This window comes from Phascolarctos cinereus, unplaced genomic scaffold (genome assembly GCF_003287225.1).
Source record: "Phascolarctos cinereus isolate Bilbo 61053 unplaced genomic scaffold, phaCin_HiC Scaffold_4;HRSCAF=312, whole genome shotgun sequence".
Classification (NCBI taxonomy): domain Eukaryota; kingdom Metazoa; phylum Chordata; class Mammalia; order Diprotodontia; family Phascolarctidae; genus Phascolarctos; species Phascolarctos cinereus.
In genome coordinates, this window is record NW_027555847.1 from 4,137,344 (window position 1) to 4,165,126 (window position 27,783).

General features: G+C 54.8%; 1 protein-coding gene across 1 annotated transcript in view; it reads left to right on the top strand.

Annotated features, from left to right (window-relative positions):
• The first annotated feature begins 7,692 nt into the window (after positions 1-7,692).
• Positions 7,693-27,783, top strand: part of DLEC1 (DLEC1 cilia and flagella associated protein) — a 77,568-nt gene continuing 57,477 nt past the window's right edge. Inside the window, exons 1-15 of the mRNA XM_078151671.1 lie at positions 7,693-7,894; positions 7,938-7,990; positions 8,692-8,832; positions 11,096-11,243; positions 13,592-13,702; positions 13,923-14,077; positions 14,396-14,674; positions 15,433-15,579; positions 15,897-16,117; positions 16,852-16,933; positions 18,502-18,589; positions 19,482-19,655; positions 21,954-22,090; positions 22,425-22,517; positions 26,585-26,675. Coding sequence (XP_078007797.1) covers positions 7,693-7,894; positions 7,938-7,990; positions 8,692-8,832; positions 11,096-11,243; positions 13,592-13,702; positions 13,923-14,077; positions 14,396-14,674; positions 15,433-15,579; positions 15,897-16,117; positions 16,852-16,933; positions 18,502-18,589; positions 19,482-19,655; positions 21,954-22,090; positions 22,425-22,517; positions 26,585-26,675 — 2,122 coding nt within the window. The remainder of the gene's footprint in view (positions 7,895-7,937; positions 7,991-8,691; positions 8,833-11,095; positions 11,244-13,591; positions 13,703-13,922; positions 14,078-14,395; positions 14,675-15,432; positions 15,580-15,896; positions 16,118-16,851; positions 16,934-18,501; positions 18,590-19,481; positions 19,656-21,953; positions 22,091-22,424; positions 22,518-26,584; positions 26,676-27,783) is intronic.

Sequence of the window (27,783 nt, forward strand, 5' to 3'; positions counted from 1 at the left end):
CTAGCTTCTCTCCCAAAGCACAGGCCCTGGAAATCCAGGTTCCCAACATGTCACCTGCTGGAGAAAGAGCCCAGCTGGCCGAGGAGTTTGGGTGTTCTGTCCGGCCAGGGGATCTTGAGGGGATTGCCGTTTGTCCTGGGGGGGGGATGCGATGTGCAGCTGACCTGCCCGGGAAGTGACCCTCATTCCCCTCTCTGGCCTTGGGGGGGCAGGGAGCTGTTACTCAGCCAGTTGGTGTTGAGAAGGGCCAGGCTTCTGGGCACTGGAGGGGCCGGCCCTTACAGGGCACCCTGGATCCACCTGGTCTGTGTGCGGCTCCCCTGGGGCTGGCAGCCCTAGCGTTGGGAGGGGCGATCACTCAGACCCGGAGGAGGGCGAGGACGCCTGGGTTTGGGGAGTGAAAGAGAAGGGGCCCGAGGACACTCAGGACCCGTAGAGTCTCCAGCGCCTGGCTTCTCTCCACCGGTGCTGGCCAGGCCTCCACCCCATGGCCACAGACTGGACTTCCCCTACGGACTGCAGGGACAGGCCAGTGGAATTCCCAGGGGAGTCTCGGGTCCTGGATCCTGGACAAGCAGGTGAGAAGAAGGTCTTGGGCTGGATCTGGGGCTGAGAGGTCTGTTTAAATTCAGACTGCACACTGAGAAGGGCAGCTAGGTGGCACAGTGGATAGAGTGCCAGGCCTGGAGGCAGGAAGGCTCCTCTTCCCGAGTTCAAATCCAGCCTCAGGCGCTTACCAGCTATGTGATCCTGGTCAGGTCACTTCACCCTGTTTGCCTCAGTTTCCTCATTTATAAAATGAGCAGAAGAAGAAAATGGTAAAAGCTCCACTGTGGGAACACCCCCTGTACCATGTTCTTTCAGACTAGCCCAGTAGTAGTAACAATTATAGCTAGCATTTATATAATATCTGCTGTCTCTGCCAAGAAAACCTCAAATGGGGCCAGGAAGAGTCAGAGGCAAATGAAAAACGACTCACCTGTGATCTCCGGGATCAAAACCAAAGTCCTGTTTGGCTTTTAAAGTTGCCCTAACCTCCCCCTCCCACCTTTCCAGGCTTCTCCAATGGTGCTCACCCCTCTCCACAGGCCTCCACACCCTCTTCTACATAAGCCTCCCTCCCCTAACTGTCTAATTACTGGCTGTCCCTCCTGCCTCCATCTCCCTCCTCCACTCACATCCAGGCTTCCCAGCTGCCTTCAAGACACTTGGACTGAGGCCTTTCCCAGCAGCCCCAAGCATTCGCGTACACACACACACACACACACACACACACACACACACACACACACACACACACACACAGCACACATGTGCACATGCATGTACACATATATACACATACGTGCACACGCTTCACACCACGCACATGCGCGTACCACACACATACAACACACCACACACGAGCACACACCACATGCATGTGCCTCCCCCCCACACACACACACTTCAATCTGCCACATCCAGAGCCAAGGGCCGGCCGGTGTGGGACCGGAGAAGCAGATGCTCTGCCCTGCTGACCCCATTTCTTTCTGCTCCGGCTGGACCCGGCACACTTTTGGGTCTTTCCCGAATTGGGCCGCAGCACAAAAGGTGCCGACAGAGCAATTGTGTCTGTCTCCCAGGCCCCGCTGTGGGAGCACTCTTGTGCCGTGCTCCTTAGACCTGCCTGGTAACAGTCATACTGCTACTAGCATTTACATTCCATCTCCTGTTTGCCAGGCACCGTGTGAAGCGCTCAACAAACATCCTCCCATCTGATCCACACAACAACCTGAGAAGCAGGTGCTGGTACGACCCCATTCCACAGTTGAGGAGACTGAGGCAGACTTGCCGGGGTCCCAGAGCGCGTAAGAGTCTGCGGCTGGACTCCAGCCTTGGCTTCCTGGCCACGGGCCCGGTTCTGCGCGCGTGGTGCCCCCCAGTGCTTTGGTTCTAGTCTCGGCCGCAGAGACTGGCCTCGCATCACTTTTCCGAGCACATTCTCTCTCCATCCCGGTTTAGTGCTGGGCATGGTGTGGTCCCAGTGTGGCCTGCACTCGAAGGCAGTCTTCTTGCCACCTGGGGGGCTGGCAGTTCATGAGGAAAGATTCCCCTCTTCAGGAACCCCACTACCCCTTCTCTCCTTCAGAGGCCTCCCCAGCGTGGGCTGGGCCCAGAGAAGGCACTTCCTAGATGACTTTGCGCTCTTGACTGGATTCTGAACAGACCCTTGGCACAGCGGAGAGAATCCTGGGTCTGGAGTTCAAGTCTCAGCCCTTCCACTTAGTCCCTGGGGGTCCACCAACTGCCTCGGCATCCCCCTCATCTTCTCTATAAAACCAAAGCGTTGGCCAAGGGATCTCTAGTGCCCTCTCAGCCTCTGATCCTTTAGAATCAGCAGTTTTCTGATGCCCAAGGGAGGAGGCGTATATGGTTTGTGGTTAGGTAAATCACTGTCATCAGTATTTCTTTGACCAAGCCAAGCCTAGAATTCCTCAATGTGGCTGTGGACAGGGCTGGGCAGGAGACTGTGGGTGCACCCCTCGCTGAGGGCCCCAGGGCCCTCCCTCTCCACCCAGAAGTGTTCCCATTATGGACTCTCTTGGATGAGTGAGCACCAGTGCCCCAGGGAAGCCCAGGGTGAAGCTGCCAGCCCCCAGGCCCTTAGCACCCTGGGAGGTGACCGTCCAAGCCCAGAGATCTCCAGGAGCTTCAGAAGGCCTTCCTGTAAATGCGTCCCTGAGCAGGAGAGCCTTCTCATCCCCAAGAGCACATGGTGCAGTCTGCTCCAGAAGCCTCTGACGGTGGAGGGGCACTGCCCACTCTCAGGAGGAGGTCTGGCTGGCTCTTTGCGGCTCTTGCTTCAGTCTCCTGGGCCACATCCGATGCCTCTTCCACGTGAAAGGCCCCCAAGGACTTGAAGACAAAATTAGGACTTAACAGAAATGGGAAGAGGGTGGAGGGAGAAAAGGCAAGAGGCGGTCCTGAGGCCTGGGGTCACAGATGACCGCTCCGCCCTCGGGTCTGAAAAATATGCTTCATGGTTGAGGCAGGGGCAGCTCCCTCCCCGCACAACCAGCAAGCAGCCATTCCCCGGCCCAACAGACCTGGCCTCTCTCTTTCTGCACCAAGTCACCTTTGAGGAGGGCTTGAGGGTGTGGTGGGGAAGACAGACATCCACGTGGGGGGGGGCACTAGAGGCCTAGTATTATCCCAATCGACCCTTCTCCTCCCACCCCCATCCCTCAAGGACCCCAGGGAGCCAAAGTCTGACTCCTGGGTGTCCACAGCGGCACACCTGGCGGCTGCCTCAGCTGTGCATTTAGGGACTCAGGAGGAAGAGCCCCAGGTAAGGTAGCTGACAGCCTGGTCTGAGATTTGCACAGGCAGGCACACATGCACACATACGTGTACACACACGTGTACTGCACACGCACAGGGAAGGTGCCAACATGGGTGTCCTGAGCCCCCGAGGCCACCTGCCAGGCAGGATGACCTCCTAACGGGGAGAAGGGGCAGCCCACTGAAGTAGTGAGCAGTGGATTGGCATGGCCATGGAGGCTGCAGTTCCAGTCATGTGTCCCCACCCGGCTTGCCTTTGCAGTTCCTTCTTACACCTGTCTCCCATCCATATACTCTGGCTCCAGCGACCCTGGCCCCCTGGCTGTTCCTGGCCCATGCCACCACCCAATGCTGAGCATTTTCCCTTCGGAGGCTTCCACCAGCCAGAAGACTTTACTACTCATTGAGTCATCCCTGGCCTCCAGGGTGCCCCTTACCTCCCACACGGCTGGATTGGAAGCAGACAGAGAATTTCTGCATCTGCTCTGAATGATGCAGATCTTGGCCTGTTTCACAGCCAGTGTCCCACTACCCAAGTTGTCGATAGAAATGTCAGACCACAGGGGGCCGAGCACAGGTCCCCAAGGTATTCCAGGGGAGTCCTTCCTCCGAGACAAGACGGAGCAATTATTGACTCCTCTGGGTCCGTCCATCCACCCAGGCCTGAATCCACTGGGAGGCCCTGGCGCCCTGCCTCCACCTCCCTACCTGGTCCTGAGAGACCACCAAGGTAAAGCCTGTCTACCACACTGCCCACGCCGGGTCACCTTGACCCATCCCAGAGGAAGTGCCTCTGTCCCACTCTGTCATCACGTTCCTCCTTCTAAATGCTCACTGGCCCTTCCTTTAGTGGGATTTTTTTGTAGCATTTTGCCGGGAAATGCAGTCGAGCTTACGGTTTCCAGACTTTGCTCTCCCTACCCCTGACTTTTGCTCTTCTCCAGGCCCATAGCTGGGCTCCCACTCTTCACGAACTCTCCAAAGGGCCCCCAAAGCAGCTCTGTTTTTTCCACGTCCTGAAATGGCGCTAGCGTGCTTGGTGACTGGAACTCAGCCAGGGCAGGTAGGTGCTCTCTTACCAGTGCATCTGGTCCTGTGCTTTCCACCCCCCACCCCCCACCCCCGCTAGGCATTTCTGGTCTCTCCTTTCCAACTGAAAGATCATTTTCTTTGGAGGAGAAAACAGAAGCAAAATGAGAGCTGGACGGCACATCGTTTTCCTGATGTGTTGATCCCGGGCCCGTCTCCTCCCTTCTTTTGAACCGTCCTCTCATGCGAAGCATCATTTTTACTCTCCTTCATGCTCATTGCCAGCCCTCACTCATGGAGGCTTCAGCACATGTGACACTTTCCGACACGCACATGTATCTGTCCTCCTTTACTTGCCCCGACTTCCATTTCCTGTGCATGTCCCTGGGAACCCATTGTGCAGATTGGAAACTGATCCCAGTGAAGAAAGACGCCTTCTGAAATGCCTCCATTCTTTGCTGTTTGTTCTTTTCCTCTGAATTTATCATCTGTAGTGTGGGGGTGGTACTACAAATTTCCCCCTCTCTGGTGCATGGTAACACTATGTCTACCCTGGCCCCCCTTAGCAACACCAGGTAAATGAAATGCCCGATGCCCCAGAGGAGAGGCAATGGGGGAGAGACAGGGTGCTCCTCCCATCCTTGGGGCCCACTGAGGCAGTCCAGAGGCACGCTGCCCAGGGTGCTGAGGGAAACAGGACTCAGACGGGGAGAAGGTCCCCTGAGTCCATATGTGATTTGAGAGAGAGGGCAGCCCCCAGGGACATGGGCTCCTGCCCCCGGGAGGCGGCCTGGAGCTGAATGAACCACAGCACAAGAGAAGGTGTGAGGAGGGGAGGTGCCCTAAGTGTGCCTCCAAGCTGGGGGGCAGGTGGCCAGCTATTCTGGGTTGCGGCTGTTGTTTGTCCTTCCTTCTGTAAGAGGACGCTGACATCAGGGAGGGGATGCCATGACATGCAAGTGAACCGGATTTAAGCGAGGCAGGGCTGGGCACAGCCACCTGCCTCACTCTTTCCTCCGGAGCCATCGAGCAGGTGGCCAGATATGGATCTGGATGACTGGAGACAGCCCCGTTCTGCCGCCCCCTGCTTGGGGAGCAGAGGAAGGAACGGGTGGGCTCCAGGCTGTGAGGGGAGCAGCTTCCTGGGACAAGTGAAACCTCCCAAGCCTGGAAGAGTCTGTAGAGCCCTGGGGGGCGGAGGGAAAGGTGAGACGGGATGTTACTCCTTATGGGGTGCTGTTATCTTCTATGGGCGCTGAGATGAGTCCTATCGGTCTCCCTTTGCCGGTAAATGAATTGGTCTCTGCTTTGTGCCTCGTGAGCCAAGGTGCTCTGAAGGGGAGCAGGTGATCATACTCTTGGGATAAAGTTCTCAGAATTTCTGTGTGGAGCCATGAGCCGGAGAAGTGAGAAGTCTTCCAAAATGTGCCTTTTGTGTCAGGAAGGAGCCTCTGCCACAGGGGGCTCCGTAGAAGTATTTATTTTTCTGTCTCAAGCCTGTGAAGCATTTCCTTGTGTCTCCATCGCTCAGCACAGTGATTTGCATACAGCAGGTATTTAATGAACGTTTGATGAGTTCTCAGTTTCTCTCATGCTGGCTGGGACTGGAGGCATTAACGCTAGCCTATGAAAGGGCACCCCCCACCACACACCATTACCCCTCCCCCAGGTTAGGCCAGTAGTTAACGAAACCTCTTCTGCTCCGAGGGCCTGAACCCAGGATGGTTCAGCCAGTCAATCAGCATGTATTAAGGGCACTTCGGCTATGCCCTTTGCTCCCCTCTCAGCCTCTGCCTTGTGAGGATCAGCAGAGCGGCTCATGTTAATATGGTGACTCAAGGGCTTACACACAATTCTGGAGGTTTCAGTCAGTCAGCATTTATTTTCAATTAACAAACCATTGTCTTAACCTCCCCCGGCCCCTTGGGGAACATTAAAAAGGACGCTCCTGCTGGTGACAGGTAGAGTCAAACCCCGAACTCGCAGGGCAGCTGTGTCAGGAGGCAGCCCCAGGCTCGGCCACTGCCCTGCTCCAAGGGTTTGCCTGGTCAAAGTCCTTCGGCTTTGCCATCTTTCCCCAGGCAGCGGGCTGGGGCCGCAGACTGGGCCCACTGTCCAGGAAGGGGTCCCTCCGCCTCCCCATCTCTGCAGACTCCGTGGCTCCCTAAGGCCTTTCACCCCCGGCCCCTGGTGACTCCCCTTGTACACTTTGCCTCCCAGAGCACCGGCCTCCGGGCTGCTCCTTCCTGCAGGGACGGGCGTCTCTGAGCCCTTGTTTTCTGGCCTGCCCTCCAGGACAGCGTGCTCCAGGCCTGTTCGCCCGTGGTCCCCCCTTAGAACGGGAACTCCCTGGAGACAGAGACAGGGATTTCACCTGCCACAGTACCTGGCATACAGTAAGTGATTAATAAGTGCTGGCTAGCTGATTTTCACTTACTTGGGAGACCCGGGAGCATAGTGAAGGGCTCTCAGAAGGAATAATCCTGCAGAAAGGCCTCCTGAAGGCCGTCAGATTTATAGTCTTGGAGAAGAAAGGAGCAAGCATTTATACAGCTCCTACTGTGTACCAGGCGCTGGGCTCAGCACTTTACAATTGCTATCTCCTTTTATCCTCACAACAGCCCTGTGCGGGAGGGGTTGTGACTGTTCCCTTTTTGAGGAATCTGAGGCAGGCAGCGGTGAATGACTTGCTCGGGGTCACACATAGTTTCCGAAGTTGCATTTGAACTCAGGTCTTCCTGGCTCCAGGCTCAGCGCTCTGTGGACTCTGGCGCCCTCTAGCGGCCTGTAAAGAGCTTCCAAGCTCCGTGGCTCCCGCAGCTGCGCCCGGGACTGGGGCCCAGCCCGGACCCAGAGCCCACGCCCTGCTCCTGGGCCCGCCCCAGCGTCCTCGGACTATGGCGCCCTCTGGTGGCCAGCCCGCAGCAGGGCTCCCCCGGAGCCACGTGCGCAGGAAGGCTGGGAGGGAAGAGGAGGGCAGGGCAGAAAAGGGACAGGGGGCGGGGCCAGAAACTAGGCGGGGGGCGGGGGGAGAGGGTGGAAGGAGGACTGGTTGAGGGAGGAGGCGTGGCGATACGGGCACGGGCGAAGGTGGAGCCGTGAACTGGTCGAGAGAAGGGGCTGGGCCGGAAGCTTGGGCCTAGTAGGCGGTGAGGGAAAGGCGGGACCGGAAGCGGGGCGGGGCAGCGACTTGAGAGGCAAGGAAGAAGCAGGGCCGGAAGTGGGGCGGGGCGCGGGCTGAGAGGGAGGGCCGCCGCTGGGCGGAAAGCTGTCAGGAGGAGGGCGGGAGCGGACTGAAGGGACGGGGCCGGAAGCGGCCTCGGCGCGTCGGTTGTCGCCATGGAGACCGGGAGCTTGGCGTCCCTGGCACCCCAGAGGGCTCAGACCAGCACGCAGCCCCTGGGATCGCCGCCCGGGGAGGCGCGGGTGGAGATGGCCTCGCCGTCCGTGGTGCAGCCGGAGCCCGAGCCCGAGCCCCAGCCCGAGCCCCAGCTGGAGCCGGATGGCAGGCTGAGCTTCCGCGGAGGCGGCAGCGACCGGAGTCAGCCCCGGGGCGAAAGCGGCTGCGGGGAATCCGTGGAGCTGACGCCCGAGCCCCCCCCTGCTGAGACTGAGGCCCACCTCCCTGCAGAGCCAGGTGGGGGCAGGGCCTTCCCTCCAGCCTGCCTACCTCCGCCCTCCCCTCTCCCTTCCCCTCTCCCTCCCCTCCCCTACCTTCCTTCTTTCCTTCTTCCCTTCCTCTCTGCATCCTTCTTTCCTGCCTTCCTTCGTCTCTCCTGTCTGTTCAGTTGTTTAACTCCATTCATTCATTCCCTTGTTCTTTAGTTCATTCATCAGTTTGCTTCCTTCCATTTGTTCATTCATACGTCCTCTCTCCTTCCCTCTTTTTGTTCATTAATTCATTCCCACACTCCTCCACTTGGTTGTACATTCGTCTTCATTCTTTCATCTGTCCATTTGGTTCAGTCATTCACTCATTCATTCTCTCCCTCTTGGCTCCTTGTGGTCACTCACTTTGTTTACTCCGTCCACCCTCTCGTTTGGGAGCCCTCTCCCCCCCCCTTTTCTCTCCCTCCCTTCCCTGCTGTGTCCATAGTGATGAGAGGTCAGTGTCTTCCTGGGGATTCAGAGAAAACTGACTTGGGTGCTGCTGTCCCCCAGCTGTCCCTCCCTGACATGTGAGATGTGGAAAGGTCTACTAGAAAGCTGAGCAGGCGGGAGGCAGGCAGGGAGGGCTCTCATGGGTTGCTGGCCCGCAAATGGGCAGAGAGAGACTGGGTGCAGCCCCCGGGGGCTGACCCAGCTCCCCTCTCAGACAACCCCTCTTCCTTGGCACAGGACATCTCATACCTGCTGACCAGCCTCTTCAAGAACCTGTACACTCTGGACGTGATAGGAGAAGACATAGGGATGAACTTCATCAGATCCCGGGGCGGAGAAAACACCCACCATGAGAAGCTTGTGGAGGAGCTGCAGAAGGTAAAGGGAGAAACACTTGGTTCTCTCCATGGCACCGGGGCTGTTCGGCAAGCCAGCCGACAGCCAAGGAGCTTCCTTTTTTAAATTCACTTTTGAACATAACAAGCAACAAACACAGTTAGGATGAGACATTCACAACTCTGTATGGGTGAAGTCATGTGAAGAACCATACTTTTCATCAGTTCTCAATGGATTGATCAGTCAACACTGATTAAGCGCCTCATGTGTGCCAGGCACTGTGCTAAGGGCTGGGGATGCAGAAAGAGGCAACAGATTCCCTGCCCACAAGGAGCTCACAATCTCAGGGAAGAGAGAACGTGCAAACACATCGATACAAAGCAAAGCTCTGGGCAGTCCAAGGAGGAGATAATTAGTGGAGAGAAGGCCCCAAGACACAGAGGGCTTGGGGAAGGCTTCCTGTGGTAGTGGGGAACACCTTCCAGGCCTGGGGGCCCGGAGAGGGAGGGACTGGTTCTGGAGTAGAGCTCAGCCCTTCTGGGCCTGCTGATGGATTAACTAGGTGAGCCTAAGAGTCCTTTACCGGGTGGCCAGAGAACCTCTGGCTCAGAAGCCTGGGCCTCAGAAATGTTCTGGCCATAGCAGCACTTTGATGCCTTTGATTGGTGACTGGTTTTCGAGCCAGGTCCTGTTCCCTGGAGGGGAGAGCGGTGTAGAGCCCTCCTCTGGGGTGTGTCTGACTGGTATCCAGAGCCTCCGGGCTCCCTTTTCTACTGCCAGGTCTCTGTGGCCCTCCCTGCCTCGTACACCAGGTGGCAGGGTGGCGCCTGAGTGTAAGAGGAGAGGGGGCTGGTTCAGAGGGCTGGTCCTTGTTGGAGGCAGGATTCACACCCAGGGCTGTGGCCTCTTTCCCTAGACCAGGCTGCCTCTCAGAGGGTAACTGGAAGCATCTGCTGTTGTCAGAACCTCGGTGCAGAAGCCATGCCAAGGGCCCTGGGCCCCCGGCGGTGCGGGGACCTTGCCTGGTGTCCCACCGACCTGGGGGTTCTTTTCTCCTTTGATCTGTCATGTTTCTGTTTCTGTTCAGATTTTTTGCCTTTGCTCCTGGCAGGAGCGTCCAGCCTCGGTTTCTTTGGTTTAGATTTATATCTAGAGCTCCCCACTCACCACCAGCTGTCACTTGGAGGTATCCTTTGGGTTTTCAATTTAATTTTTATGTTCTATTGAATCTTTAAGTATCCTGTGATTATTTTATCATTTCTTCATGAATCTGTTGGAGGGAGTTGTCATGATTAGTCTCTTCAGTCTCTGCTTGTATTAAGGCAGTCAAAGATCATCTTAAGCTTTTGATGTGGTCCACTGGGACCCCAATAGCTTTTTCACGCCAGTTGCTTTCCCATATCTCCCACCTCTGTACTTGTGAACACAAGGTTTTAACTCCAGGGCAGGACTTTCTGTTCACCCTCATGCAATATATTTCCTCTTTTTAGCCTTGGCCTCTCCTCCCAGACTTTGGGGCTCTTCTTTTGACTTAGTTACCCCTCTCTAGCCTTGTCACTGACCTGTTTGTTAAGCAGGGGACACTTCTTTCAATCCAGAGCCCACAGGTTCTAGGCAGCCTGGCTGGAATGTTGTGCCAAGCCTAATGAGACAAAATGGAACAGAGGTGGCGCAAGTCATACACTCGAGTTTGAAAGTCAAGCTCGCAGGTACAAGATGGGGGAACTCTGAGAGAAGGAAGGCCGCTGGGGGCATGCATCCTGCCCTTTCTGAACCGGGGGAGGCGATGGTTGGCCTGAAGAAGAAAAGCGTTGGGCGTACCATTGGGCAGAGCCAGAGCTGTCAAACACCAGAGTGCTGCCAACCTCGATGCAATGTCATTGGGAAGATCTGAGAAAATAAATAGATATAGGAACACATAGGTGATGCCAGTTTGTGGACTTCTAAGTCACTCTGTGTGCAGTTGAGAGGTCCCATTTCCTTGAGTACGACACCTCTGCTCTACAAGACAGAATGCTTTTCTTGGCCCCAGAGGGCAGAGCTGGTACTAATGGGGGGGGGTTAGCAATGCACATGGTACTGTCCCAGAGCAGAGTGGGCTGCCCAGGAAAAATGGCTGACTGCTCAGCGGGGATCTTCAGCTGGCACTGACACTGGCAATCGTGGAGCAGGGCTGCTTATCTGGGGACACGTGGGGCTAGACTAGATAGCCTGGCAAGGCTGTGCATGGGCCTCTTGGGCTGAGTCAGGGAGGCAAAGCGAGGTCAGCATCACTGTCTCTGTCCTACTCCTTGTCTTGTGCCAGCTTCGAGATGAGTACACCCAGAAGTTGGCAGACACAGACATCATTGAGAGGCACATCATTCAGGCCCGGGCTCGGGCCTTGGCGGAAGAAGAAAGGGTCCTGAACAACATCAAGGCCCAGGGATTTGGTACCGTCTGCTTGCCTCCAGGTAAGGACCCTGTGCCTGCCCTCGTGCAAAGGTGCAGAGCTGGACCCGTGGCAGGATTTAAGTGGAATCCAAGGGCGCCTCTGTCCTTCCTGGGGTCTTCTTGGAGTCCCCAAAGCCCAGGCTCAGAAGGGGCCAGCAAAGCTATGCGGTCTGGTCAGGGCCTGAGCAGGCCTCCACCTCCGGGGACAGCCCTGTCTACCTTTGGACAGGACAGCTCAGGCTTTTCAGAAGTTTTCTCTGAGATCGAGTAGAAATCGACTGCCTTGTGACTCTGGTCCAAGCAGGACAGGTCTTAACCCTTAATGGGAGGCCTTTGAAGAGCTCTACCACACATCCCCATCAGTGCTCTGTCCTCCCTGACTCTTGTCACGGGGCTTCCTAGGGTCCTGGCCTTGAGAGCCTTCACCGTCATGGTCAGCCTCCTCTGGACACAGCCAGTGCATCGATGTCCTTCCTAAAGCATGGTGGCTGCACCAGCTGGAGGCGATCTGAGCAGGGCAGGGCCGAGGGCAGCGAGAGCCGTCCTTGGGGCCCGATGTTTCTGTCACTGTGGTGATATGTCCGCTTTTCTGCTGCAGCCACATTGTTGTCCATCTGGGCCCCCATGTGTCCCCCATATTATACTTGTACAGTTGACTTTAGTACATGGCGCAGCAGGGTGGCAGAAGGGATAGAGCCCTGGGCCCAGAGGCAGATCTGGCCTCAGACACTCGCTAGCTGTGTGACCCTAGGCAGGTGACTTCACCTCTGCTTGCCTCAGTTTCCGTATCTGAAATGGGGATGACAATACTAACACCTGCCTCCCAAGGTTGTTATGAGGGTCAAATGAGATAGCGGTTATAAAGTGCTTAGCACAGTGCCTGGCACATAGTCGGTGCTATATAAATGTTAGCTATTGTTTTTAAATTCAAGGACATGAGAGAACACGCATTGGGTTTGATTGGATGACAGTCGGCCCATCATTCTAGCCTATTAAAATCTTTTTGGGGCCAGCAGACAGTCTTTGGCCCCCCGGGCCCTGTCATCTCCATTTGGGGTCTGCCAAGTGTGCCTTTGTCTACCGCCCTGACAACAGTAATGACCCTGACCGGACCCTGACTTTGTGCGTGGCCCAAGGCAGAACCTTGGCTGTGCTGACACATGCGGCAGCACCATCTGAGGCTGGCCGGCCAGCCTTTCTACAAGCCCCGATTGGGCCCCCTAATCTAGCCCCCGGCTCTCCAGGAGGACTCCCCCTTGTCCTGCTGCCACTTCCCCACCCCAGCAGGCCCCCCGGCTTTCTGTGCTGCAGGTGGCCTCCTCAGACACCCTCTAGCTTAGCCCGGGTCCTCTGCCCCTTCACACCCACAAAAGAGCGGAGAGTCGTCTGAGAATCCTGGCTGGGGCCTGCAGGCAGCAGAGTCACGGGAGGTTTCTGAGGAGAGGATGGTGTGTTCTGGACTCCTGTCAGGGGGATGATTGATGTCAGGGAGGTATGGGAGGGGGCAGAAACCCTGTTACCGTGGTTTAGGAGAGCGCTGCTGACTCCCGGCCTGGGGCAGCAGTAAACGCGATGGGAAGCCGCAGCCGGAATTTGCAGGGGGGCTGGCTTCTTTTTCTTGGCACCATCTACATTCCAGGGCCAACTTCCTCGGGTGATTTGTCTGCCCTCCACAGCTGGCCGCCCTTCCTTCTCACTGGCATTGTAAACAGCCTCTGCCCCATCCAGTGCTATGCCAATTTTTGCTTCCAGATCTGCGCCCGTGGCGCTCGCCTGCCTGATGTGCCCTCCTCCCCTGGCCGAGGCTGAGCGTTCTCAAGGCCGCCACCTCTCTGGAGGCCTTTTTGTCCCCCTCTTCTCCCATTGGGTATCTCATCAGTGTCCCACAGTTCAGGGCTGGCTGGGCTGCATTTGTTTTTCATGGTCAGATTTGTCCCCCAGCTAGACTGGAAGCTTCTAGAGGGAAGGGCTGCTTGTCTTCTTTTCCTGCCTACCCCATCGGACTGACCTGAAAGTCGGTTCCTCCTAGGTGCCAGACACTATGTGAGCCCTGGGGGTACAAAGGAAAAGCCAAGACAGCCACGCTCCGAGGAGCAGATCAGGGTAGGGGCAGTATACAGACAGGACAGGTTGGGTACGTTGGGGGTGGTCCCAGAAGGAAGGCCCCAAGACGGAGGAGGCTTGGAAAGGAGAGTCGAGGCACGGCCGGGGGCGGTTCTCAGAGGAGGGTGATGGCGGGGCACGTGGCAGGACCCTTGAGAAGAGCCTGAATTGCACGTCTGCCCACTGGGGAAACCGAGCCCAGCTTTCTGGCATCAGCTTCACGTGTTCACTGTCTGTGAACCGTTTGCTTGCCCCTTCTGTGCAGTGAAGTCGGCCTTCAGGTGGTGCGTGGACGGCGAGGTGCTGAGGAACAGCGGCTTGATTTGCCCTGGTGATTACGTCCGTGACCCTCTGCCTTTCTCCCGAGCACCCAAAGGTATGCTTCTCTCCTTTCCAAATACCAGCTCGCATTATGGATCCAGCTTGAGCTTGGAGCTTGCTGCGCTCCCTGGCGGCTTAGAGTCCTCACTGGGCATGTCCTTCTTTGTGGTGTTTGTCCCACGCGGGGTGCCCCTCTAGGGGCGCGAGCTCTAAGCAGGTCAAGCACCACAGGACAAAGTGAGGTGCGGTCCTGCTGGGTCCTGTGGCCCCTGCAGGGCCAGGCCAGTCTGTTCAGCCCGGACACTTGGAAAGCCGGCTGTCCCTGGCTCCTCCTGGGGCCTGGGGTGGCAAGGATCTTCAGGATGAGGGCTCTTTCTCCATCTTGGGTCCCTCTGGCAGTCCCTTCTGGGCTCAGATCGCTCTTCAGAAGGCACATTTCCTTCCCCACGCCCATCGTGTGTTGACCCTCTCCACTGGTCACTGAGTGCTTTGTTTTAGACGAGGCCGGGGCAGTGGGAACGTAGTCACGCAGGGAGGGCTTAGGAAAGGACGTGGTCCTAGCCCCACGGCTGCAGCAGGGCCAGCCCAGGAGCCGCCGCGTCTTGGCAGGGCACTGCAGAGCTGCGGCCAGGGCAGATGTTGGGCTTGGAGTCAGGGGCGTCTGGGTGTTACAGCGGGCTGTTTGCCTGTATCAGTGGTGTCCAGGCGGATCAGGTCCCCATTCCGCTTGATGCTGACGCTCTCCTAGGGGGCGCTGAGTGCCCGGGGCCTTGCCAAGGCGGGGTCACAGTCCGCTTCCTTGATCTCCCCTCTCTGTGCCCCAACTGCCCCCATCCTCGTCACTGACTTCCCTCTTCTCTTGGTTCTCTCTTGTGAGTACTCATCCTCGCCCTGCTTCGCTTCGGATGCCCAGAGGATGCTTCCACGCCCCATCCCCTCTCTGGCCTCCCACAGACACCCTCTGCCCCCATTGCCCCAACCAGCCCCTTCCCCTCCAGGGAAGACCGAGCGCCTTCTGAGCATCCAGGCAGGATGCTTACCTGGATGTTTGTAGTCAACTTTACTTGTATCTCTTGTTCTGGGGTCATCCACATTTCCCACTCTGGCCCCCCCCCTCACCACTGCTACCTCCCAGAGGATTGTCCCTTATAATAAAGACTAAAAAAGGGGAGAACTTTCAGCAAAACTAACCAATATGTCAAAGAAGGCTAATGTTTATGTAGTATTCTGTACCCATGGTCCCCCACTTCTCTAAAGGAGCAAAGAGGGGTCACGTATTTCAGTCTTTCCTTAAGTTGTGTTTACTGCGATGAATTTGATTCAGGAGCTCAGAAGTAGTGCTCTGGCTGTGAATTCCTCTCTGGTTTGTCCCTAGAGGAAATCCTGATTGTCCAGTGATGTGTGGCCCAGAAATGGTGGTCCCCTGGATGCCCGGTCTTTCTTAACATTCCAAAGGGAGGCAGTGCTTTATCATCACATCATTGCCAAAAACAAGGCTGGGAATTTGGTTTCTACTCTGTGAAGTCTTTGGCCATGCAAGGCTTCCTAAACCCAGGACTTCATCCCATATGATGGAGAAACCTCCCAGCAGGCCTCCCATTCTGCATTCACGATGACTTCATCGGGACCAATGTGTGGCAGAGCATTTGGGGGAGAGCGGGAGCCGCTGGCCTTCTGGTTGGTGGGTGGGGTAATTCCTTGTGTCCTTTCCCCTGGAGATAACCTCGGTTTCCTTTGAACCACAGGAGACAATGAGCCAGAGTACTGCAAGCTGACCTTTAGCAGCAAACAGCACAGTGTAGGCGCGTAGGCAATGTTCAGGTCACAGAGATGGTCAGCAAGAAGAAGCTGCCCGCCATCCCTTCTGAAGTGTCCTTGTCTACCCTGACGAAGTGCTCGACACCGGAAGTGAAGCCCCCCAAAGTGGTCAAGGTAGGCGCCAGAACCCCCAGCCCACATGCCTTTGGGGGAGGGGTGGAGCTAGGAAATTTTGCATCTGCCCTCTTTTTTTTTTTTTAGGCAGTTGGGGTTAAGTGACTTGCCTGGGGTCACACAGCTAGTAAGTGTCAAGTGTTTGGTCTGAGGCTGGATTTGAACTCAGGTCCTCCTGACTTTGGGGCCAGTGCTCTATCTACTGCACCCCCCTAGCTGCCCCAGCCCTCCTTTTTTCTTGTATGCTCTGAGTCTGGGCCTGCACCCCAGAGCAGCATCTCCCCAGTTTTGAATAGATGCTTCTGCTTGTTTCCCAGAAATGTTACTTTCCAAAGAATAAGATGTGGATGAATCACTCAAACACGGCCCAGAGGGTGCAGGAGCGACAGCTTCTTGCCAAATTGGAGAACCAGCACAGTTTTCTCAAGAACCCTCGCTTTTTCCCACCCAACACTGTGCGTGGAGGCAAGTCCCTCATCCTTCCTCTAAAGAAGACAGGCGCAGTGGGAGACGAACGCAGTGTGGAGTTCAGTGCGAGGTTTGTCTGGGAGGCATGTGTCCACAAAAAGTGAACCCCAAGAACAATAAGGCTTGACAGCTTCTCTTCTCTCCCAGGGTGTCCTTGCTCTGCTTTGGCAGGGCCGGGGGAGGGGTCTGGGAATGGGGTCTCCAGTAGTCAGACATAGAGCAGATATTTGTTGAGCAGCCTGTGGGAACCCTGCAGAGAGCTGGGATGGGGGGCTGAAGCCCCGCCCATCTGGAGACCCTCTTTCTTCTTTGGGTCAGCACTGGGTTCCGGTTAGGGAAGGGAGGTCCCTGTTTGTTTCCTTGTGTTCTCAGTGCGTGCTGGGGCCCTCCCAGTGCCTGCTCCTGTCGGTGCTTCAGCTTGGTGGGTCTGCAGGACTCTTCATTCCCTTCCCAATCTGACAGTTAGCAGGAAATGAGCAGAAATCCTGGTTTTTCCGCCAGTAACTCATTGACACCACTTCTCCCAGTCAGCAAGCACTGATTTGGCCACTACGGTGTGCCAGGCTTACGAGACAAAAATGAAAGCTCATGTGTGTAAATGAGCAGGTACAGAATAGATGCTCTACCTGGGGGAGGTGAGCAGTGGCTATGGCTGGAGGTGAGGAGTGCAAGCTTTGGCTGCCCTTTGAGGCATGAGCAGCACCTGGGGGGCAGATTCACAGGCGCGCGCGCGTGCGTGCGTGTGTGTGTGTGTGTGTGTGTGTGTCTAACAGGCCTTTTTTTTTCTTTCCTGTTTCCTTCCAGAAATTTTGATGATGCTCCGGTGTTTCTAGCTAAGCCATCAGTGGCTTTTTTTACTGATTATGTAATTGGACCAGTTTACGAGGTAGAAATTTGCTTCCTTACTGACTCCTCCTTAACCATTAGCACTCACAGCCTTTGGCTTAGGCCACACAAAGCCGTGCTATTCTGATAGTTGGTCGCAGATGGGGGAAGCCAGACACATCCAGACATTGAATGATGCCTGGGGTGACAAGGACAAAAGGCTGAGGAAGCTCAAGGGAGGACCTTCTCCTCTTGTCCTGAACCACGGTGCTGCCTTGCCTGGTGTTCTCTGCACACCATGGAGTATCTCAGGAGAGGTTGCAGGAGGCCCAGGAAGGGACAGCCTGGGGGGAAGGGTCTCTTGGTGGACTCTTTGGTTTTGAAAAAAGAAAGCTCAGACTGATGTCCATCAGAACAGGAGGGCATGGGAGGAGGGTGGTGAATGCAGACTTGTTCCTTGATCCCAGAAGACTAGAATTGGGATTCGCTTGGGCAGGACAAAGAGCAGGCAGCTCCAGTCTGTACAGTGCGCAGTAAAAGGATTTAACCAAAAAAGAACTTGATGGCAAACCAAACCTGGTGAGGTTCCCGAAGAGTTTCCCTAAATTCCTAGCTTACAGCCCTGCACCGTGTTGTTCAGGGCAGTGAGCAAGTCATCTGCTCATTCGTTCACTGCATGCTGATTGGGAATGTACAAAGTCCTGGGTGTCACCTACAAAAGTGGCTGAGAAATGGATCCTGTCCTCAAGGGACTTACAGTCTAGCAGGGGAGAGCTGACCTACCCAGGGGCAGGGGCTAAGTGCTTGGGGCAGGCAGTGGTGGATGGGGATCACAGAAGGCTTGGGGAAGGAGGCTGTCTTGGAGCTGGGCCTGGGTTGATAGAGAAGTATAGAGCCCAGCGAACAAAGATCTGGGGAGATGAAGTCTAGTGTGACTGGGAGGTGAGGTCTGTGTGGCTGGGCAGCGGAGGCCGAGAGGGCCGGGGTGGGTGGAAGCCCGCACAGGGCGGTGACCCTGGAGGACAGGGAGGGCTTTGGGAGGTGATGGCAGCCACTGAGGGGTCACCTGCCTGGCAGATTCCATTTCTTCTTGTGGGATGTGGACGGGCACAGGCAGTTAAGCAGAACCACTGGGAGTGGGAATGCAAGGGAAGGCTAGTTACCCAGGAGCTAGGAGTAGACGGACTTTGAACAGAACTTTGCCAAGGTCCTCTGCAGGGAGAGGGCCAGTGAAGCTGGGGGGTGGGTGAGATGTCCAAAGGAGAGAGTGTCAGGAGGTGGTTGGGTACAGAGCCTGGGAGAACAGCCACATGAGGAGAAGAGAGAAGGAGTCCAGGGCAGGAGATGGAAGGGGTTTGTGGCCCAGCCCCTGCCCCGAAGGCCCGGTCATGACTCGTGGCTCACTGCAGGGAAAGCGCTTCCCTCCATGATTATCACGGGTCTCGGTAATGGCCTCGGCCCGTGAGGTCAGACAGGAACCACGGGGGCCCAGCAGAAAGCACAGGCCACTTGACTCAGGCCAGACAGTTTGGTTTCTGAGCTGTGCCCCTAGATTGTAAATGGCAGGGGTTGGGTTCCGATTCAGTCTAACCTTTGATTTCCACCTTGTTCTTTAAATGATAAACCCAGATCGTGCTCGAGCTGCAGAACGTGACGTCCGCCAGCCGCCACCTGAGAGTCCTCCCTCCATCCACGCCGTACTTTTCTCTGGGCCTAGGTAAGTGTGCATACATCTCGTGGCGGCTTAACCCTAGCTCTGTTTCCTTGTTAGTGGGCAAACACTTTTCTGCTTCCCCGTGACTGAAAGCCATCGATATCAGCGCTCCCATGATGGTGGGGCCACCCCGAGCCAGCTCACTCTGGGGTAAAGTTTTGGTCCCCTGCTTCAGACCCCCAAGGTCAGAAGGCTGTTGTCATGGACTGTTTACTGACGGGCGAGGCCCGGGTGAGTTTGCTCTTCAGCCCCTGCTCTCCTTGAGTGCACCTGGGCTCTGGGCTGGCTTGCCCACCTTGTACTGTCCTTGAAGCCCAGCCACTGTGCCCACACTACTGTAGCACACATCAGCCCTGAGCATTGCTCAGAATGGCAGGAACAAAAGCACAGGGCGGCCTTTCAACATCAGCGCAGAGGTTTTAGGGTTAAAAACCTGCCTTCCAACATGTTAGCAGGCAGCCAGCCAGCCACATGTTGGGCCTCCGAGGGAGAAGGAGGCCTTCCTGGGGAGGAACAGAGCAGCACCTGCTGTCTGCCTCAGTTTCCTGAGCTGTAACATTATTATTCCGGGTGCAGTCATTGAGAAAGCCCTTAGCACGGTGCCTACTACGCTCACAGAAAGGGCTTAATCAATACTTGTTCCTTCTGCCTTCCTCTGGGCAGTGTCGGCTCCTCTGATGCCCCCACTTCTGTCTCCCCCAGGCAGGGGATGCCTGGACCAGCAGCCCCTTGAGCTGTCCCAGCTATCTGTCCTGGGAACAGAAGCTACTTCTTCTGGGCGGTTTGTTTTGAGGAATGCATGGGTCCACGTGGCGCCTCTCCAGAATCATGGAGCCCTGATCCCTGCGAGCTCCTGGTGTGGGGAACTGAAAATTCCACTGCTTGTCTTTGGCAGGACAATTCCCAGGAAAAGGAGGACTGGTGGCCCCTGGGATGATCTGCCAGTATACAGTGCGCTTTGCTCCTGACAGCCTTGGAGATTTTGACGATTTTATTTTAGTGGAGACTCAGGCGGCCCACACCCTTGTGATCCCCTTACAGGCCAGGAGATCACCTCCAATATTGACACGTTAGTATGGATTCCATCAGCTGTGGGGTGCTGGGGAAGCAAGCAGGGGATAGGTTGGAGACATGCTAGCCTCCCAGAGGGTGCCTGGGATGGGAGCTTCCTCTAGCAAAGCAGGTCACAGACAGGCTGTGCTGTAGATAGCAGCACGGTGCCCTGGGCCCTGGATTCTGATCCCAGCTCTGCCCTGAACTTTGTTTCCATATCTGAAAAATGAGGGGGCCGAGGTCCCTTCCAGTTCTAAATCTGTGGTGCTTACTAAGTCCTAGGGTGTTGTCAGAGCGACAGAGAGGGGAAGGGGGTATTACCCAGCATCCAGCCCAGGTAAGAGTTCTGCCCTGGGCCCCACAGCTAGTGTCGCTGGTAGATCAGAACCCAATTCTTCCTGACTCTGAGCCCAGCAGGCTGTCCCTGACACCAGATCGCCCCTGGCGGGTGATTGTTGAGCAACAGAGGGCATGCCCTTTGACTGAGGAGTGGCTGAACAAATGATGGTGCAGGGATGTCATAAAACATGTCTGTGCAGTGAGAAATGGTAAATGTGAAGGAGTCAGAGAAACCTGGGAAGATTTGCATGAACTGATACAGAGCAAAGCAAGCAGAACCAAGAAAAATCTATGAATACATGTACATTTATATGTCATGCACACATATTTGTATGTAGACTATATATATATACATATAAACCTACACATATATATGTGTGTGTATATGTATACATATGTATACACACACCTACCTCTATACACACACACACACACACACACACATACACACACACATATATACACACATGTATCCATGGAAGATACGTGGAAGAGGATGGGGGGGGCAGAATAATGCCTACATCATGAGAGGTCCAATCACCGGGTTATCTTTGAACTTAATTGTTTTTCTTTGGTGGGGTAGGGGTGGGGAGGGACAGGAATGGGGGTGAAATCACTGTAGTGTAAAGACAAAAGGGACCACAAAATGTATTTACTAAGAAAACCTGTATAAAGATTGGGGATTTCTTTCAAAGGCAGCAGTATTCTTTTCCAAGTCGCAAGGAAGAATCTATTCCTGGGTCTGTCCTTATTGTTAATGCTTCTCAGATCCTGGCCTCCTTCATTTTTTTCAAAGCTACATCCACTGATGGAGGCCAGCAGCACAGACAATCTAAAAAGTGTCTATACTTGGTTTTTTTAATCCATCTGACTTGTGGTTTGGCAGTAGATTTTACGCCTTCCTAATTATTTTACTTGAGGCAGTTTCAAATGATTGCCATTCTCTCTAACTCAGAAAAGGGAGAAAAGGGAGCCCAGGATTCAGAATTCGTTACAAGGAGTTCACAAAAGAAGGAAGTTCATGGGGATAATTAAGAATCAACTCACATTTTCTCCCACACGAAACATCAGATTGCTCCATTTCTTGCTGTGATTTTTTGGGGACAGTAATTCTTTTTTCATTATCAGTTCTTTTACTGTTGATACCTTGTACTATAGATGCTTTAAAAATGTAGGTTGGGTTACATTGACTTCTTGCTAGTGTTTGTAATTTTAATCAGCTCTGGAATAATTGACTCTGGAAAGAGGTCAGCCCCACGGCCCACCAGCTCTCTTAATTCAAAGGAAAAAACACCAGTCATTACCTGGAGATTTGACTCTAGTTATAATCCTGTATTCTTATTACCAAAATCGACTCTTTAGCATAAACTGGGGTGAGGCCCTGCTCAGGTAAGAGATGCCTCCCTGTGGAGTTAGCCTGAACCATGCCTGGGTACCATGGAGGCACCTCTCGACTGAACGTGCAGTCCCCTTTGGAATGTTGGTCTGGGGACCAGTTCCTGCAGGTGGCAGCCCCTTTGGCTTCCTTTAATTCAGTGTAGACGAAGCTCACTCTGCCTTAGTTAGGACTTTGGAGTTCTCATTTCTCATCCATCAGGGACATAAAGAAATGGCCTCTTCCAGGTACTCCAAGTGCCCCCCACTTATTAACGCCTCCTGGCCTAGGTCAGCTGATAGGCCGGCTCCCCAAATACTGGTGTCTCAGAGTGGATCTGACACAAATGGGGGCAGAGATCAGTCCTTGGTACAAAATCTTGCCAAGCAGCTCTTCCCTTGGTATCTGCAGCTTTTCCTTTAACCTTCTAACCAGCTGTATTCCTGAGGTTCCCTTTCTCCCTAGGGGCTGCTGCTGGGCTAGACTCGCAGCCCTTTGCTGTCTCATTGCATGAGGAAGGTACCTTGGCAATGCATGCTGATTCCTAGGTGGCAGGTACCGTAACTGTTCATACCCTCATGTCTGTCTGTCTTGTTTCAGTGGCTCTGTCCTTAGACTGTGGTTACTGCCTCGTTGGCGGAATCAAGGTGACTAGATTCATCTGCAAGAATGTGGGGCTGAGCACAGGCAGGTTCTGCATCATGCCCAAGTCGTCCTGGCCGCCTCCTAGTTTCAGGGTGAGAGCTTGCTCTGGCGCCCTCCTGGGGCACGGGGCTTGGTCAGGTCCTGGCCACCTCCTGGTTTCAGGTGAGGGCTCATTCCCATGCTGTCCTGGGGCTTCATCTGGTCCTGGTTTCGGGTGAGGGCTCGCTCCAGTGCTGTCCTGGGCCACGGGGCTTGGTCTAGGTAAGGACCCAGGCAGCTCTGACTGTGCTTGTGAAACCTTTAGCTTACATCAGTGTCCCAAGAAATGGCAGCATTAAAGTAACAAAATGGCGTTGGGGAGAGGAGGAAAAGGAGGAGGAGGACTGACATCTCCTCCCGGGTCAGCGTCTGATTTACTCTCCACAGGCGGTCGCTAATGTTGGCTTTGTGGAACAGGCGCCCTTTGGAGTCCTGCCAGCTGTCTTTGAGCTCATCCCAGGACAGGAGCTGCTCCTGGAGGTAGGGGGTTGGGGTGGGTTGGAGACTCTCTGGGCCGGTGGCTGGGGTTTGACCGAAGCTCTGGAGCTCTTCTGTTCATTCCTTTCTGCACTTTCTAATCAGGGATCTGCTACCTGGAGGTCATTTATTGTGCAAAGAAATTGAGCCATCTGAATGACCCCAATGGGGGAAATGCAGTATGGTTAATTGTTATTATTTATGCCAAATGTGTTTCTGTTCTGATCACTTCTGTGAATCTTCATCCTGGGCCTCGAGTTGGCTTAGATGCCTGCCCTCCTCCGCTAGCTCAGATTCACATTGGGTATCCCCGTTGCCCCTTTTCCAGTGCCTCCTCCTCTCCGAGAGTCTTTCCTCTGCTCTGCCTCTCCCTTGGCTGTACCTGGTTGTGGACAGAAAGCTCCTGGCCTGAGGTCAGGGACTAGCTTTGGCCTCTCTTTGTGTCCCCAGCACTCAGCTCAGTGCCTGGCACATAATGAATGCTTGTTCGTTAACTGTGCTCATCTCCTTGGACTTATCCTTGACCGCCATTTTGTCATCCCTCTATCTATCTTCAGAATCGCTTCGCCTCTAGCCTGACTTCTCCACCCTCTCCATCTGATATTCCCTCCCAAATAAGAGCGTGCGAAACAGAGCTTGTCCTCTCTCCCTGCTCATGCACCCCGGACAGGAGATGGCATGGTGGAAGAACGGGTTAGATCTGCAGGCAAAGGAACTGGGCTCAGGTCTCAGTACTGCTGCTTGTTACTGGGTCAGCTCATGCCTGGAGGCCATAGCTCCCATGTCTCTAAAAGGAGGAAGCTGCAGGAGACCCCTTCTGAGGTCCCTCCTATTCCAAGGCTTGGCTCCTGGGAACTTTAGCAGCTGCCCGAGGAGTTTGCTTTGCTCTCCGGTGGAGAGGTGGGTTTGGTGCCTCGGCTCCAGACGTCTAGACTCCTCCCTTTCCCCAGAGCTGTTAGCGGCTCGAATCAAATGAATGCCCTGACAGTGACTGGGGAAGGTGTGCAAGGGAAGGGACAGCCCCAACTCCCCGAGTTTGAGATTTTCCCAGGTTTAGCTTTCTATGGGTGATGGAGAATGGTTCCTCTAGTGTAGGACTCAGTCTCTGGCTTGGAGGAACGGTGGGGGGGGCATGCTGTGGGCAGGTTTCCTTTGTCATTAGGGATCCCCCCTCTAGAGACTGAGCTGTGTCTGGGCCCTTCCTCCCACGGGCTGTAGTGTTTCCTCTTAGGCTCCTGGGGGTCCCCACTTGGGTCCTGGGGCTCAGGGAGCTAGTGTGTTGGCACAGTTTGATTTGACACCTTAGCTCAGGTTCTGAGTACTTTGTACTTGGGAACCAGAGACTTGGCTCCATTCAGAAAAAATCGACAAAGCCCGTCCCCTGCCCAAGGAAGAGGTCCTCATGTCTTCTTCCTTCTTTGTTCTTGTGTCCACGGCACCACTGGCACAGAGCAGAGGCTTAATAAATGATGATTGCTCCAGCGCCCACCTGGCAGCCTCGGACACTTCCAGGCTGAGTGACCTTGGAAAGGCCAATGACCTTTGAGCGCCTCAGTTTCCTACCTGTGAAATGGGGTGATGGGCGACGAAAGTGCTGTGTTGTTCTTCCTGTTTGGGAGGGAGAGAATGTCCCTTGAAGAGCTACCACCATGTCCTAAAGAGATGCCCAGGGCCTGCTCCCCTGGACTGGGAGGGACAGGTTTTGGTGTGTGCTCACACTCTCTCTCACACTGGGGCCGTGTTCCCCATGCCCCAGCATCACAGGTTGTCTCTGCTTCACCAGCTCGGGCAGGGGGGCCATCTCTCCTTCGCCGGCTCGGGCGGGGGGGTGCCGTCCCTCCTTCTCTGGCTCAGGGTGAGGCAGCTGCTCCCCTCTTTTTCAGATTCTTGGCACTTACAGGGGCAGGGCCTGGAGCTGGTGTTTGCTTGCTCTGTTTGTGGGAGACCAAGAACCCTGGTAGGAGCTCGCCCTCGGGACCTAGGGAAGGATGAGGCCTCAGCCTTGGTCCAGGCCGGGCTCACACACTGCCCTTCCATACACTCTGTGCTCCTGCCCAACACCGCCCCCATCTTTGCACAGACACCCCCACAACTGGACTCGTTCCCTTCCTCCTTCTGCCATTTTTTTGGTCTGCTGTTTGGGAATCCGTGGATGCTGTGTCCTTCCTATCCGTGACCTGCCCTCCTCCTCGGCACTTTTGGCACCCTACCAATGCCTTTGCATACACTTTACACTTTCTTATCTGTGGCATTGTATCCCGGGTAAAGAGTCAGCTCCCGGCGGCAGGGAGAAGGCGGCTCCCTCTGTTCCTGTCTCTGTTTCCAACACCTGGCACCATATGGCACTTAATAAATGCTTATTGGAAGGGCAAATGGAGAGACAGTGGCAAAGGGAAGACTGATGGACAATGAGGAGGAGAGGCCACAGGAAGGGACAAGGGGGAGAGACCCCCAGCGGGGCAGGCTGTGGACTCTGCTATGTCTGGTTAGTATCTGGAGGTTACAGGTCGACCCTGCACTGTTCTCTAGGCCTAGTGTCTCTGAGCCCCATTTTTGAGCCAGGGTAGATTTCAGGTCCAGAATTATGCCCGTATGTGCCTATGCCGTGACGTTCTCCAAGAGGTTTACCAATCAGAGCCCCGGTGACCCATGTGTGAGCAGTGTCCTTCACCGGAGGCGGTGGCTGCTCTAATCCCTCTCACTGCTCCTACCTGTCCAGTGGGACTCATTCTCATAAACCCCACAAGGCCATTATGATGTCCTCAATCGTATTTTTCCTGAGTACATCAGGGTGAATCGCAAAATCGGGAAGGAGGAGAGGGCCTTTTTTCTTGGGGAAAGCTGAGGACCTTCTTAGTCACATCATCAGTGTGAAAGAACAAGTGAGGCTCCATCTAAGGTGAATCGGCCTAGCACCAGGATAAACAGGCTGCTAAGCAAAGCCTTTGGAGTGGAGAGGGGCAGAGAAAGGAAGCCGAGCCTAGCTGAGGAGATGGGAGCTACGGGTGGCTCTCAAGGGCCCTCTGAAAAGGCCTGAGTAAGAGGCAGTCCTGAATTCATAGGGGGTGGAGCCTAGGAAACACGCCTGGGTCTTGGAGTTGCCAGGAGGCAGTATTTTACCTGAAGCCAGAGTAGGTAGATGTGGGGCCCAGGCAGGGTTAAGCCAGTCTTCTCTGGTTCCTGGAGGCCTGGAATAGCATGTTTGCCTTTGACCTGAGGGAGAGGAGAGCTAAGGAGGAATGAGCAAGGCAGCCCAGTGACCCTAACAGTTAGGCTAAACAGTTGACCTAAGGAGGGGAATGAGCCTAGAGGACGCAGAAGGCGCTTGGTCCAGCAAGTGTTGGAGAGCCCCTCAGAGTGCAGGAGCACCCTCGTCTCTCCCTGGACTGGCTTGGGTATACCAGCTTTAGGAACTGGGGAGAAGAGAGGGGCATGATTAGAGAGCAGAAAACCAAGGAAAGCTCGTCAAGAGCCTATTTACTGAAGGAGAACTCTCCCCCACTTGTTGCCCCTGGGCAGGAAGCCAAGTGCTGATTGGACAAGTCCTCTGTTTGAGGTTGCCCTCCCTACCAAACTAGAGCTAGTCTCTGGGGTGATAGGCCCTGAGTTTGTTTTCTCTTAGAGGTAACCTGCTCATAGACGAGTCCCGTGGCAGGAGAGGGCTTTCATGGGTGCCGTGCTGTGCTGCAGGATGTCCTTCTACCTAGGGGTGCTGAGAGGCCAGTTGTCAGGAGGGCAGCACGTGGGCCTCCTTGGGACCTGGAACCTTGCTCTAATCTGTGGCACCCTCGGGTGATTGCTCAATACCTTTGGCTTCCCCTCCAGTCCAGCCTCTTCCCAGGAATGTGGCAAAAAGCAGGTAGAGGAGCAAATGTGCCTCGTTACTGGTTTTGTTACTCTGTCTCAGGAGTTGTGGCCCCAGGTGACACCCTGGCCATCAGGCCCTTCTGGCCATTCCTCCTGGGTCTGGCTCTAGCATTGGGGGAAGGGGAGGAAGATTCTTTAGGGTTACTTTCTTGGCAGGAAGTCGGGGCAACATCATGGTCAGTCACATGGGCTCTCTCTTTCAGGTGTTGTTTCTTCCAACTTCCCTGCAAACTGTGGAGAAATCTTTCATCATTGTATGTGACAATTGTCAGATCAAAGAAGTCATCATTTCAGGTCTGTTTGCCACCTGTGGGAGCGTGTGGGCCTGCTGACTGGGAGCTCAGTCCTACTTCTACTGCAGCTTCCCTTTTTGGGTTGAGCTGGGGTTGGCTGGGTTTATTGCTTCTCCCTCCTTCAGACCCTTGTCGCCTCTCACCTCCATTTTGGCAGCCCCCTTCTAACTGGAATCCCTGCCTCTAGGCTCTCACCCCTCCAATCAGTCTTCTACTCAGCTGCCAAAATGATTTTCCAAAAGCATAGGTCTGGTCATGTCATTCCCCTGCTCAGCAAACTCCTATGTCTCCCTGTTATCTTCAGGATCAAATAGAAACTTTTCTCTCCAGTTCGTAAAGCCTGCCACGACCTCATCCCTTCCCATGTTCCCAGCCTCATTACACAGAGCACCCCCACCAACTGTGCTGTCCAGAGCTCTCTGCTTCCTCCCTGTTCTGCACGTCCAGTCTGCTCCTCACCTTTGCCTCCTGGGATTTCTCTATTCCTGCACAGTTCGGTTAAAATCCCACTTTTTACACCCAGTCCTTCCTGATCCCTCTCTCCCATCACCACCTTGCGTTCATTTGTATGGATTCTCATATGTCTATGGGTTGTCTGTCGCATTAGGCCAGTTTTTGAGGAAGCAAAGAACCGTTTCACTCTTACTTTTGTATTCTCATCCCCTAGCACATAGTAGGTGCTCCAAGAATAATGACTGAGTGACAGACCACCTGTCCATTCGTACTGCCTGGCACAGCTCATTCACCATCTGTCGTGTCAGCATAGGCGTCTCTCACATTCTCTTCTCAGCCTACCCATTTTCCAAGCTCCATCTCATTCACCTTTTCCGGGGTCTATGGGACATCTCACCTAGGTGTCCAACCATCACCTTGAGCTAGTATGGCTAAAACCGATTGAATCTGCCACCCTCAAATGCAGTTCTTTTTCCCAGCTACCCCTACCATGTGTCTTGGTTTTCTGTCTCTTATGGGGGCCTCCTGTGGTTTCCACCAAGGCTGGGAATGCTGAGCACATGCTTGGAGGGCACCTGGCAAGTAGTCGAGAGGCCCAAGCCCTCATGGACTAGGCTTGGAACACTCCCCTCTATGTTTCCTTGACATCGCTAGCC